General features: G+C 40.9%; 1 protein-coding gene across 1 annotated transcript in view; it reads right to left on the bottom strand.

Annotated features, from left to right (window-relative positions):
• TEK (TEK receptor tyrosine kinase) overlaps positions 1-8,472 on the bottom strand; it is a 92,483-nt gene extending 84,011 nt beyond the window's left edge. The window contains exon 1 of the mRNA XM_028115236.2: positions 8,339-8,472. Coding sequence (XP_027971037.2) covers positions 8,339-8,390 — 52 coding nt within the window. The 5' untranslated portion in view covers positions 8,391-8,472. The remainder of the gene's footprint in view (positions 1-8,338) is intronic.
• Positions 8,473-14,349: the final 5,877 nt, after the last annotated feature.

Below are 14,349 nucleotides of genomic sequence, written 5' to 3'. Positions count from 1 at the left end.
AACTCATCTCTCCTGCCCAAGACCAGCTTCTTTCAACTGTACAAGGAAGCTGGTAGCTCTGGGTGTTCAGCATCCTCACTGGAGAAAGAATCTCATGCTCACGAATTCCCAGAGAAAAAGTCTAACTGGCCCTATTGGGTCATGCATCCTCCATCTGAACCAACTGCTGTGGTGGTCAGATGAGTGGTACACTCTGCAATCAGTGATTGGCAGTCCCATCCGGGTCACATGGAGGGAAATAATGACAGCTCTTGAAAAATAGGGATGCTACCCCAATGTTCATAGCAGCAATGTCCACCATAGCCAAACTGTGAAAGGAGCCGAGATGCCCTTCAACAGATGAATGGATAAAGAAGATGTGGTTCATATATACAATGGAATATTACTCAGCCATCAGAAAGGATGAATACCCACCATTTGCATCGACATGGACGGAACTGGAAGGAATTATGCTAAGTGAAATAAGTCAAGCAGAGAAAGACAATTATCATATGGCTTCACTCATATGTGGAACATAAGGAATAGCAATGAGGACCATAGGGGAAGGGAGGGAAATCTGCAGCGGGAGAGATCAGAGGAGGAGATGAATCATGAGAGTCTATGGACCCTGGGAAACAAACTGAGGGTTACAGAAGGGAAGGGGGGTGGGGGGATGGTGTAATAGGGTGATGGATATTAAGGAAGGCACATGTTGTGATGAGCACTGGGTGTTATAAGCAATTAATGGATCATTGAACACTACATCAAAAACTAATGATGTACTATACAGTGGCTAACTGAAAAGGAAAAAAAAGAAAAAAAAAAAGAAAAATAGGGATGCTAGGCAGTCCAAAATAATGGATGTCTATTAATTTTCAACCTTGGGCAAGTTGCTTTTCGAGCCTCAGTTTTACCATCTATTTAAAAAATAGTATTATCGGGCGCCTGCGTGGCTCAGTTGGTTAAGCGACTGCCTTTGGCTCAGGTCATGATCCTGGGGTCCTGGGATCGAGTCCCACGTCAGGCTCCCTGCTCAGCAGGGAGTCTGCTTCTCCCTCTGACCCTCTTCCCTCTCGTGCTCTCTCTCATTTTCTCTCTCTTAAATAAATAAAATCTTTAAAAAAAATAAAAAATAGTATTATCTATTGTGCAGGTTGTTGTGAGTTATTAAAAACCCTATTAAGTACTTGGCACACAGACATTCAATCTATGGTAGTAATTTTTGTTATCTGGTACTATTATTGTTTTGTGGTTGTTTTTGACAGAGGGATCGGAATTTGAAGCCCATCCCAGATTCCCAGATGTCTAAAGCAGTCCTCTCCCCAGGGCGGAGTCCCCTTTGGCTCCGCAGCCAGACGCCTTGCACAACCCAGGCCCTGTGTGCCAAGGTTAAGCTGGTTCACCATCTGACGGCCGCAGAGCCGTGAGTGCCTCCCCAGCCCCAGCAATGTCAATACTGCCTTCCTGACTCCGCCTATTGTATCTGGAGAAAAGTGGCCGAGCATTGTCTTCCAGCACTCCCCCCAGGAAGCATGATATCACCCTCTAACAAAAGCGGGAAAGCTGACAGATCTGCTGAGATGGGTGTGACCTCCACATATACCTCACTGGTCAAGCCCCGAGCAAGGGCAGTGGCCAGCAGAAAGCTAACAGCCGCCACCCACAATGTCTGTCATCTGGCTGCCGGACCGGCTCCCTTGTTACATCCATACCATGTCTAACAGGGAACCACCGGACAGAAGGAACGCACCCCCTCTAATCAGCGGATGTGTTGAAAAGAGTCAGGACTCTGTCCATCTGGCAGACCCATGTTCCCACACCTGCCCCTGTAGCCTTGGGAAAGAAACACGGAGAGAAGGATGGTCAAATTCTTGAAGGGACAAGAGGCGGTAGTGGAGGGATAGGATGCAGAGGAAAGCAGGCATGGCTCAAGCTAAAAAATATTCTGCACGTGTGCTAGGAGTTAAGGAATAGTCTGGCCAGACTGGTGGGCATTGGGTTATCAGTTCAAAATTCCAGAAATAAGGGAGGCATCTTTAGACATTCCCTTTCCTGAAGGCTGGGAGTCATGCCAACTGATGCTCCGACATCCCTTCCAGTTCTGGTCCATAATGTAATGAGTCCTGCTGGTGTTCTGTAAAACAACACACCTGTAATCTGGTGCCCCCATGTCAAGCGCAGAGGCTGTCGCTCTGCTGCCCCATCCTACTCTCCTCCTCTGAAAACGCTCTTCTTCCTTAGCTACCACCACACCAATTCTCTAGAATTCCAGAAAAATCTGATTGGATTTGCTTCTTCTACCAATTCCCGTGACTGCTTCTTCATAGAACCCTTGGCTACTTCTTTTTTGTCCCTTCACTTAATTTTCATACACATCCATGGCCATGGCTTCACTTCCCATAAACCAAGGATGCTTATGTCTCAAGCCCTTGCCCAATCTCCTTCATCTAAGCTCAGACCCAGAGAGCCCTTTACATGGAACCTCAACATGAACATGTACAAAATAATGATTGGCACCATCTCAGCTCATCTCCAACCAGTTCCTTCTGCCACATTTCCCAGCACCATGAATGGCACCACCATTACCCAAACCAGAACCATGGAGCAATACTTAGTCACCCTGCTGTCACTCAATCTCCCATATGTAACCCATTACCAATACTTACAGTTTCACCTCCTGAACACTCTCAACCCCCCTGTCCATCCAGGCCTTCCTTCCTGGAGTTTTGAAAAGACACATTCATTATTAGTCTGTGCCTACACTCCCTGCCAGGTCAACCCATCTTCCATACTATTGTCACAGTGAATTTTCCAAGATATAAATCACCTATGATAGGACAAACACCATACTAAATTTCAACATGTACAGAATGAGGTACAAGTTACTTAAAATGGTCTACAAGGTCCTTCCCTTTCTGACCCCAACCTTAATTCTCCATATCCACCGTACATTCCAGCCTTATTTGACTTCCTCGAACTTGCCCTGTTATTCCACACTCCCTGCTCCCTCTAATGGGAAGTACTTTCTTCCCTTTTCCTTTTTATAGTCTTAGTTTTCAAATCATTTGGCTGTGAGCCATTTATAACTACAATTGGCAATAATTGGCAATATCCACATCTATTTAGGAATTCTTGCAAAGTGAGGAAAATCTAACCTACAGATTGTTGTCAAATATTATTCATTTTATTCATGCTATATTCAGTAACTAATGAAATTGACATTCTATGTTTTTAGACATTTAATTTAGATTTCAAAGTTTCATTTCTTACTATTGGAGCCACTAATAGTTTTTGTAGCTCTTGAAAAGCTTGATTTTGTATGTATCCCTATGGTATCATTTATCACAACATCATATAACTCATCGGCCTCTAGTCCTCTTTCCTACTATAGTGTGAATTTAGCAAGGGAGAAAAAAATGACTCGTCCTTTTTTGCGTTCCTGGTATCCAGTACAGTACTTGGCTTAAAGTAAATCCTCAATATGTCTTCACTGACTAAAATGATAGTTGACTAAAGGAATGAATAAATGAATCAACAAAAAGCAGGCAATAACTCAAAAGTCTATTGAATAAAAAGCCTATATATCTTTTGGGTGATATTCAACAATAGTACAATATCTAATATTGGGTAAAGGCCAGGTTAGACCCATTTTCATGAACTATTTTTATGTTTTTATATAAATATGTATTTATATAAGTATTTTTATGTTTCACACCTAAGGGAATAAGGGAATTTTCTTTTGACCTTATTCACATATTTAACATAAGATTTGAGCAAATACCTCTTGCAGTTTATATGAAATTGCTTACTGTTGTCACATTATTTGTTATTTTTGTCATTATTATTATTATTATTTCAATGTGACTAAAATCCTTTCTACAACATTCCCTCTTTCTTTCAGGCCTGCTAGGGCATGTTAATAATTTCTTATTAGGCCATATTAAACTCTATCCAATAAAGATTATTGAACATCAAATGCATGAACTATCGAGAATAAAAAAGAAGTAGTATCTGTTGTCAAAAGTGTTAAAGGCTAATGCAGCTAAATCTATGTGCCCAAATCACAAAGACACAGCCTATATAGTAAGGGAACTCCGGATTAGGGGAAGATCATGAAGCAAAGTTGGCCTAGGCAGGTTGAGTTGAACTGTGTTTGCAGCGTAGGCATGGAGAGTGTCCTTTCCAAATGGATGGAAGAGAATGAACAAGAGCCAAGAGGAAAGAGTGCATAGATTGTAGAGATGGGCCTGATTGAATGCAAAGAGCCTAGAGCAAGGATGAATGGGGAGGTGAGGGGAAGCACTGGATAATAGCCCACATGGAGAGATACAAACATAAAATTTATGGAATTAGATTATGTTGAGGTCTTTTAGAAGGAGAGTGCTTCTATGAGCAGTGACTCCCCTACCTGCTGGAAAATATTAGACCAGTCTTGAACTAGCACAGAGGTCCTCATAGAAACACTTCTTTTTTTTATTATTATACTAGCTTCATTTATTAAGGACGTTCTTACTGGCTAAGCTCTCTACTTGCCTCACATGATGCTCATAAGGACTTTGGGAAATGGGTCCTCTCATCCATAAAAGATGAGGAAAGAATGGCTTCGAGAAATCAAGTAACTTTCCCATGGTCATCTAATTTGAGCTTCACCCCAGGTCTGTGATTTCACAATCCATACTCTTTACTCTTTCTCCTGCATTCTTGATTAGCTCCACCTCAGTCCCCTCAAGCAGTGGCTTCAGAAAAGTCATCATAGCACATGTATACCTATGTTTTTTTTCTCTTAAGGCATGTTGATTGAGTTAAAATTCAGGAAACACACCCAGTGTGGTTTCACTGGGCAAAGATGTTGATGCTTTTTCTGAATTCTTCTCCACCTGAGTGATCAGGGAGGAGGCACAGACAGTAAAATGAAAGGGATATAAAAGGGAAGTGGAGTAACCATCACGCTCCACATTCTTCAGTGATCCTGCTAGATGATCACCCAATCTATGCCTCAACACTCTCCAGTGTGGGAGCTCACTCTTCATGGGGATGATGATCCAATATTTAGAAGGTTTCCATCAATCAAGCCAAACTACCTTCATCCCTGTATCCTAGATCTGGCAAAATACAATGTCCATCTATGGTGTTTTCTCTATGGAAACCCTTAAAAATTTCATCTCTTTTCTCCTGGCTAAATATTTTTCTTAAAGTACTTACCTTCCTGCTTGCCCACTGTGTTTGCTGTCAAATTTCTCACTGTCTTCAGTGTTTAATGGATATTCTCTGAGCAGTAAAGTGACTACCATTTCTAATGTGGACCTTATATTTCTACAAAAGTGAACTGTTGCAGCTTATATATTACATTTTAGTAAGCAGAGCACATGTTGACACCTATGAATTGTGTGTATCACCAAAATGTAGGTGTTATTCCTTAGAACTTTCAACAAATCAAGACTCTCTTACACTGAACATACATACATTTTTTGAAACCAAACTTATAACTTCACATTCATCTATTTTGAAATGCTATCTTTTGGGTTTGGTCCATTTATCCACCTTAGAGAAATCATCTGAAGCCAGACTCTGTGCTCTCACCAATAAGCCATCTACAGGGAATAAGCAGGTTATACAGTCACACACATATCTTTTTAGACAAATTTATAATGTCAGAAAAATTTGGAGCCCACCCAATGAATCTCCCAGAAGACATAGCACAGTCTTCTGAAATGGACTTGGATGAGTCCTTCCCTCCTCGAGGGATGTCTTAAAAGAACTAGAACTCTAGCAGGAAGCTCTCCCAGCATAGAGCTGAAAAGGAAATGCTGACATTTCTAACAAAGACAATGCTTAGTAGGGAGCATCTGTGGAGAAAGCAAAACTCCTCCCTGTGAGAATAATTCCCAGGTGTGTCTCTGGTCCCACCTTCTGGACCTCCACCCTTGATTACTCACACCCGATACAGCCTTCCAAGACCAGCCCTAATGAGAAGGTTCCATCTGGGACCACTTTCCTGACCTTGGAACCGAATTTCCACTGTCTTTCCAGACAAGATATCCACTATTAGAGATAATGGTTGTTATTTAAAATGTCAAATGAAACAGGAAAGAGATATGAAAGCACACTACTAGAGACTTCCCACTGGGTCAGTGTTGATCATATAGGACATACTATGATAAAGCACAAATAATAATTTGTTTTATTTTGTATTTCTGCATATACAATTCTTTAGATAGAACAGCCTGGTTTGGTGAGGGTGGGAGAGTAGGGAAAAGCTAGTATGTTTATTAGAACTTGTTTGTAATTTGGCCATTCCCCTCAATTGGGAGGGGAATGTACCAGAATCTAGGGAAGTCTTCTGAAAATTACATACGTTTTCCAACTCCTTATGGGTCAGTATCTGCCACCCAGAGCCACTTTTATTGAGGCAAATGTGACATATTGTTTCAGTCTTATACGTTCAGAGAAAAAAGGAATCAGAAAGAACCCACTGGAATAGAGAGAGAAACGCATAAGCCATAAGTCCCTTGCTCCATTACTGTAGTCTACCAGTGGAGTTTGGTGTAAAGAATGGGCTCCTATACTTGTAGACATGATCATGCTGGATTCTTGTTGCAATTCCCAAGTGTTGTGTATCCATGTCCATGAAGAGCTATACTGGGAAAGTAAGTTAGGATTCCAATACAACAGACCTACCCCAGAAACCAACCTTGCTAGTGTCACCCTTCCTTTCAATAGGAGCATGAAATCCCTCTCCTTGGGCCTCTCCCTGTTGAAGTCAGGGCTTTTTTTCCAGGGAACTAAGGTCTAAACACAGAGCAACTATTTCAGCCACATAATTTTTTTTTGCCTGATTTTATGTCTAAGCCTATCCTGCAAAGTGCCATGACATAGTCACTTTGAGGGAAAAAAAAAAACTGAATTAAAACTGTGTGTTTGCATGTGTGCACACAGGTGATTTAATTTATAAAGTATCTCAGAGCAACTGTAGCCCCCTGGGCTTTGATGACTATAATCCCTGGTGTAGAATAGTTCCAGATTTCATGTTACTGATAAATATGTCACACAGAAAATAAAGCAAAGTAATTATGCAATCATGATAATTATTTGTTTTAAAAGTGCCTATTACTGGAGAAATCAACATTTCTATGTTAATATAAGTAATTTGTACAAAACATTGAAACCATTTCAGCAATTTATATTATACATTCTTAGTCTTAAAAATATTATTAAATCCTCAATATAATTGGGTGTTGAAAACAAACTGAAAAGCTATAGACAAATTACATGCAATTCTCTTATCTTGTTGGATTAATTTTTTGAATAATATAATATTTCAAACATACAGAAAAAGATGAAAATAATGTAACACATACTTATGTATGTTCGGGTCAATTTCTACTAACATATTATAGACTGCACCATTGAATTCAGCACATTTTCCCAATTTGATTTCCACTATCAATTCTATTTTCGTTACAATAATTAGAATGTTTTCAAACTAAAAGGGAGAGCATGCTGGCAATTAGAGTTGTGATCTGCACTTCAGGTTTTAGTAACACTCTCAGCCAGTGTCCCACAGGGTGAGTGAACATAAGAGGAATGCCACTATCTGGAGAACCTGAGCAACAGACATACGAGATCTAAAAACATCCAAGCCCACCATTCCTTAGCTCTACAACAGCTTTCGATACTGTCCTGTGCCTACGGATCAGGGTAACTGCCCCAACTTTCAGCCCATTGGGCCAATAAAGACTATAAATTACTACATGACAAAAATTTTTAAAAAACTAACAAAAATTATATAGCCCTGACCGCAGCTCTAAGGAAAAAAGAAAAAAAACAAAAAGCCTAGCCTTTGACTGTTTCAATTAAAATAGGATGTGGATATGAAATCCTTATAGAAAAGCATTTTTGTTCTCATTTAAAAATGACAATCTGCACATTGCCATTAAGTGGGCCCCATAATTCTCTGCATGACTTTCATTTTTAAAAAAATTATGAAAAACTTTTTTTGAAGCAGGTAAAACGGGGTTTCTTATTTTTTTTAAATAAGGAAACAATCCCAAATGAAGAGCAGTAAAATAATGTATCATAGTAAGTGAATCTCTACAAAGTGACCTGATCAGTGCTCATAGAGTCTGGAAACACAGGTGACAATTATGCAGGAGTGAAACTCTAGAAAAATCAGTTCAGTGCCATAAAGACATTGCATTTTAATCCCCACATAGATTAAATGGAAAGTCATAGAGAAACGGTGCCTATATGCCACAGCTGCCCCTTGTTAACCCGCACTAACAGCTAGTGAGAGAGTCCAGAATCACCAACTCTGTTAAAAAAAAAAAAACTAAATTAAAAAAACAAAGCCAAACCTTACCAGAAAGGAGCAAGCTGACTCCATAGAGAACTAAGCCGGCTAAAGAGTCCATGCTTCCCCAAATCTCTCCATCCAGTTTCCGCAGATGTGCATGAGGTCCCAAGGATCCTTTCAAACACACAGAGGTTTGTGACTTTCCATTCGCATGTTCTACTAGGTCTTGTTTACAAGTCAGAGGCAAGAAGGAACAGCATAGAAGCGGGCTGTAACAGTCTCATTTCTGTCTGAGCGCAGGGAGTTTTAAGTTCCTTTTTCCTGTTTCCTTTGTAGATTAGGATGGGAAAGGCTGTATCTTAAAGGCATTTGGTATCAGCAGGGCTGGGGCCACTGCAAGCCCTATCCATCTTGCAATTCATCAAAACACTTCTCTATTGCTGTTGCTTCTGCTGTTGTAGGGGTAGAGGAATTTTTGTTGGAAGTGTGGGTCCTGGTCAGCGTTTTCAGGAACAATAGGTATCCTCTCATAGGGGGGAAACAGAATAACAGACCTCCACCTATGGATGGTATGCGGTGATGACCAGCCCTTCTCGGCCTCCAACAGCAACACCACCCCCCCGCCTCCCCGGGTCCACCTGGGATCCCTGACAGAGGGGCTTTCGGGTATGGGGCGGGGAGGAGTTTTTGCTTTTGTTTTCTCATTTTAACCCACATGGTTTGAATCGGGAAAGGAAGGTTTCCATGATGAGAGAACACAACCCAAAGGCAATTAATTTGGGTAATTACCGGTGAGGTCAATGCACAATGCAGCCACGGAGACCAGAGTCCAAAATGGTCAGCCTGTTTTCTTTCACGCAGATGGTTTATTTGCTGGCCAAGAGCCCAAAATACCCATGCCACTGGCTATAGCTTTAATTTTTATTAACAATTCATCTGAAGGTGATCTCATGTCTTAAAGCACTTAGCCTAGGATTTTAGTGATGAAAGGAATTCCATGGTTATTGGCCAGTGGTGTTTCAGAAGCAAATTATATACAAAACTTTACAAAATAACCTGTGTCAAAAGGTAATATAAGTGATTCAACTGGGATAAAAATAGCATTCATAAGAGCAGAGATAGTACATAGGCCAAAAGGAAAATAGCCATTGGAGTAACCATACCTAAAATGAGATCAGAAAGCCTAAACTGATCCAGAAGATTATTTCTCCATAACACAAACTCTGACTTCAGAACAGAGTGTCAATGCTCTTGTTCATCACCCTGCCTTCGTGACTGAGGAAAGAGCTATCTGCTCCTCCTTTGCCTGCTCACCATAGGAAAAGGCAGATGCTTGCTAGCCTTGCCTCATTTCTGCCCCAGGTTTTATCGCATCAGTGATGATCTTGAGAACCAATGGATGTTTCCAGTCTGCTCGGGTAGAAAAGCGCAGGCTGTTTTCAAGCAGATCTGGGTTCAAATACTCAGCCACATGTTTACTTAATCTGAGTCTCAGTTTCAACAGCTGTAAAACGGCAATAATATCTCCAACATGGGGAGCACCTGGGTGGCTCAGGTCATGATCCCAGGGTCCTGGGACCGAGCCCCGTCATCAGACTCCTTGCTCTGTGGGAAGCCTGCTTCTCCCTCTCCCATTCCCCCTGCTTGTGTTCCCTCTCTCGCTGTGTCTCTCTCTGTCAAATAAATAAATAAAATCTTAAAAAAATATCTCCAACCTGGGGATTTTTGAGAGGATTAAATGAGGCTGGCACAGTGCCTAATTCATAGAAGGCTTTCATTAAATGTTAATGTATTCATTTCCTTGAGTCTTTCCATTCAGTCTCTGATTTCTGTCCCAAGCGATTCCTCCAGAAAGCCATTCTCTCATCTTATGAAACAGCTTTTAGTGTTGTAAAGAACCAGGCTGGGAGTTGGGGATTCTGGGCTCTAGTCCCAGCTCTGTTCTTCCTGTGAGGACTTGGACGAGTCATTTCCCACCTTCAGGCCTCAGTTTCCTCAACTGTAAAATGAAGGATTTATACTGGATGTGACTAATTTCCCTCCAGTTGTAACAGCTCATAGTCTAAATGACTAAACTGTCCCCTCACAGCATCTCCAAGTGGGTTTCTAGGTCCTCGCATCTGGGCAGTTGAGAGAAGATGCTAGCTTTGTCTCTTGGTCACTGTGGAACCGAGAGGGCACAAACATGCTCTATTTTAAGAACATGGCGGCTGAGGCTTTGTGAGGTCCACTGGCCCCAGGCCATACGCAGCAGCAATGGAAAGCCTTGGAAATAAACAAACTCCAGGACCCCTGCCTCCTCAAACACACCTTCCTCTGTTTGTGCTTGATGGCCACACAAGGAAGTCTTTGCTCACATGCCCTCCTGTTGGCTAGTTCTTGTGGGCCAAAGATGCTACTACCTCGCTTCCTTTTCTGGGTTGCCTCCCTCTGTTATTCAGAAAAGCACATCAGTTTCATCTTTCCCCCATTATCCAGAAAGATCTACCCTTACTGAGAATTGTTAAGTCCTCTCTCTTTCCCTTACCCAGAATAGGTGACTCAGTTTGGTTTTTCACTCTGTAACCCAGAAATGCTGCTCCTCTCGGAAAAGGCAATGCTGCTCCATTATCCAAAAGAGCTATGTAGTTTGACCTCCTCTTCCATGTAGTCCTCTCCAATGCCATCCAAAGTATTGATCCCATTGAATAAATACTGCTAGATTTCCTGAGCCTATGATCACATCACTAGTCAAAAGGCTGAGCAACTTTTCTCTGGGATGTCCGAATCTTTAGCATGTAAATTCCCAGTGTAAAGTGAAGATTACTGGGACAAAAGTGGCCAAACATGCTCGGCTCTAACTTTCTGCCCTGTGGATATTAGAACATGAAGAACCAATCAAGGAACAATAATACAAGATTCACCAGGTGCTGTGGGGCCAACAGGTCAGCAGAGCTGACTGGCAACATCCCGGGAAGTTGCAAAACTGGATGGCATGCCAGAATTTCCAAGGGAAGGGAGAGGCCATTTCCACGTCTGGACAGGACTCTCCCCAGTACATAACGTATTAAGGAAATACCACATACTTGGACATGCCTCAACACTTCTCTAGAAAGCTGGCTGTGGCCATCATCTGGGCATCTCCATCCCCTGAAGAGCCTTGTTGGGGGCCAATTGGATTAGCTCTCCACCCTTAGCAGCTCGGTCCACCTGGAAAGGTTGAAATCATCTTCCCATCCTTGCCTGACTAACTCCTTGTTACCTTCTCCCGCTCAGAAATGTCTTCCCTGATTCCTCAATCCAGACTGGTCTCCCCTGTTCTTCTCTCACAACACTATGTCCTTTTGTTTGTGGTGCTGGTCACAACTGGTAATCATACATTTGTGTCCTTATCTTTTTAATGCCTCTTCCCCCCACCCCAAGTTGACTGTAATCTTCATAAGGCAGAAGATATCTAACTTATTCGCTGAATTCTCAGACCTGAGCACAGTGTTTGGCACATAGTAGGTCTTAAATAAAAGTACTTCATGAGCTAATAAACGAAAACACTTTCATTATTACTCATATACTCATATCTAGAAAAGGCTTTGGAGTTAGGCAAACCTAGTTCCGTGTTATAGCTATAATCGACTCACTGTATGACCTGGGCAATTCACATCTCTGAACCTCAGATTCCTCTTTAAAATGAGGGCAGGAGGTACCTGGGTGGCTCAGTCAGTTAAGCATCTGACTCTTGATCTCAGCTCAGGTCTTGATCTCAGGGTTGTGAGTTCAAGCCCCATGTTGGGCTCCATACTGGGTACAGAGCCTACATAAGAAAAAAAAGAAAAAAATAAAATGAGGGGGGAAAATGCCTATTTAGCAATATATACACAGAAACTGGCACAAGTAATATTTAGTAAAGACTCTACAGATTCTTTCCCATTCATGGCCACCACTACCTCCCCTGGGCTGTTATATAGAACTATTTGCAATGCAGAAATGAGGTCCCACAGAGTCTAAGTACTGTGCTCAGCTGTGGGTAGCAGAGGGAGTATTAGAATCTTGGTCTTCTGGCTTCCAATTTTGCAAGTTTAATACATGACTTTTTTTTTTTTGCATAGTTCATCTTTAGACTACAACATGCTAAAAAGTAGATAAAGAGAAATATAAAAAATATCATAAACACCAATAGGGTATACCCAGACCTTAAGAAAGTATGTGAAATGAAACTTTTGAGAGATAATGGAAAAAGCTTGATAACACTGAGGAATGTAGTCACTTCTTATTGTGCTTCCAAAATAGTAATTGCTAATATCAGGACCTGTGAGTACTCCACTGCCTTGCTCCAGGGAAATGAAAGGGAGCTTCCTCATGAGTCAAGCTTACTCAGTTTAATTTTATTTTTCCAGACATACTTATAGCAGAACAAAAAAGAAAACCAAACCAGCAACGAGCAAACAAAATAAGCAAACAAGGCATTTGGCTAATTTGTTCTTTTCTATTCTCTGGTTTTTGCACCTAATATACGAAAAAAAATCTATAGAAAACATTACAAATCTTTGAGACAGATTAACAAAATTATCAAGGGACAATAAAAAATGTGAAGAGGTGTGGAGAGTATACAATGTTACTCTGAACTGGTTTCACATGTCTAGAGGTCAGCATCACAGATATGTAGCAAAAACCATAGATGCATATCCTTTAGTTGAGAAAATCCACTTTTATGATATGTCCCAAGCAAAAATCAAAGATATGCCCCAAAATGTATGTATGAAGGCATTATAGAAGCATTATTGACAATAATCAAAAGGTGGAAACAATCTAAAGAGCCAATAAAAATGGATTATTTATATAAATCATGGTATACAATGAAATAGACAAATGTCAAAATGTGGTGGAAGCATACTGACAATGAAAGATGTAAAGATATGTATTGTATATTGTTGACTGAGATAAAAGTTTGAACAGTGAAATTTATACACCTACACACACACACACACACACACACACACACACACACACAGAGGCTCCAATATATATGATAAATATATGCCAACCGTTAAATACTATTGTTTCTGGGTTGTTGGAAAACTGATAATATTTATTTTCTTCTTTATAACTTTCTATAATTTCAACATTTTAAAAAATAATGAGCACATATGTACAAATGAAGAAGACTGGGGGAAATCCTTGAGACAGTTGATTCAGGGCAATAGGATGTACCTTAAAACACACATTGGCAAATATGAAAGAGAATCCAAGTGAAGCTCAGCATCCAGGAGGCAAGTAAACAGATTTTGGTGTTGGCTTCCCACAGGGTAGCCTTGCCATCATCCTGCCTTTTGTAGGGTTGTGGTCACTGAACCTCCAGTGCCATCACGTCTGGCTTCTTAAGGACTTTCATGAACTTTTTTGTGAAGCCGTTGTACTTAACAGTGGCTAGCAGAAAAGGAAGGGTCATCAACAATTAAGTCCTGGCCCTCTGCCAGGACACCACAATTAAAGTGGCAACACCCACTCTGGTCTAGAGCAGAGCTGATGGCTACAGAAAATATGGAAAATACCTGACCCTCCACGAACCTTATTTACTCTAAATCTTTTTTTTTCTTTTAGCATCTAAAGGACAAGGACTATGCTTGATGCTGTAGGAAGAGACACAGATATAGAAGATGTAGTTTCTGCTTTTGAACCTCACAATGACACCATCCTAGCATGACAACAATGCATCAAAACAGGAAAAGTTAAATAACAAAATCAGGCATTGTGTGGTTAAATACCAAAGGGTGGTACTGGCAGTAAAATTTTTAGGAGTCTTTGCTTCATCCCCCGAGGTTGCAGGGACTCTGTAGTTCATTCCAGGTGATCCTGTGTTATTTTCTCAATGGCTTAGGGAAAGAGTAACAAGGATCTCCTGCAACCACTATGAGACCAATATGCCACAGACAGGATAGACTGGGGGTATTTTTCATGACCCCCCCCCCAAAAAAAACCTACCAAAAAAGACAAAAATAATAAAAAGAAAAAGAAACTTCTATTCATCCTTTAAAATACAATTCATATGTCAATTCAACTGTAAAAACTTCTTTCAGTTGGTTGTTAATGGTATCTAATAAACC

The sequence above is a fragment of the Eumetopias jubatus genome, unplaced genomic scaffold (genome assembly GCF_037043125.1).
Source record: "Eumetopias jubatus isolate StellerSeaLion01/CBP00866 unplaced genomic scaffold, mEumJub1_p1.0 scaffold_15, whole genome shotgun sequence".
NCBI classification, from domain to species: domain Eukaryota; kingdom Metazoa; phylum Chordata; class Mammalia; order Carnivora; family Otariidae; genus Eumetopias; species Eumetopias jubatus.
Note: the sequence above shows the minus strand (reverse complement) of the source record. Positions and strands in the feature narration are given on the sequence as shown.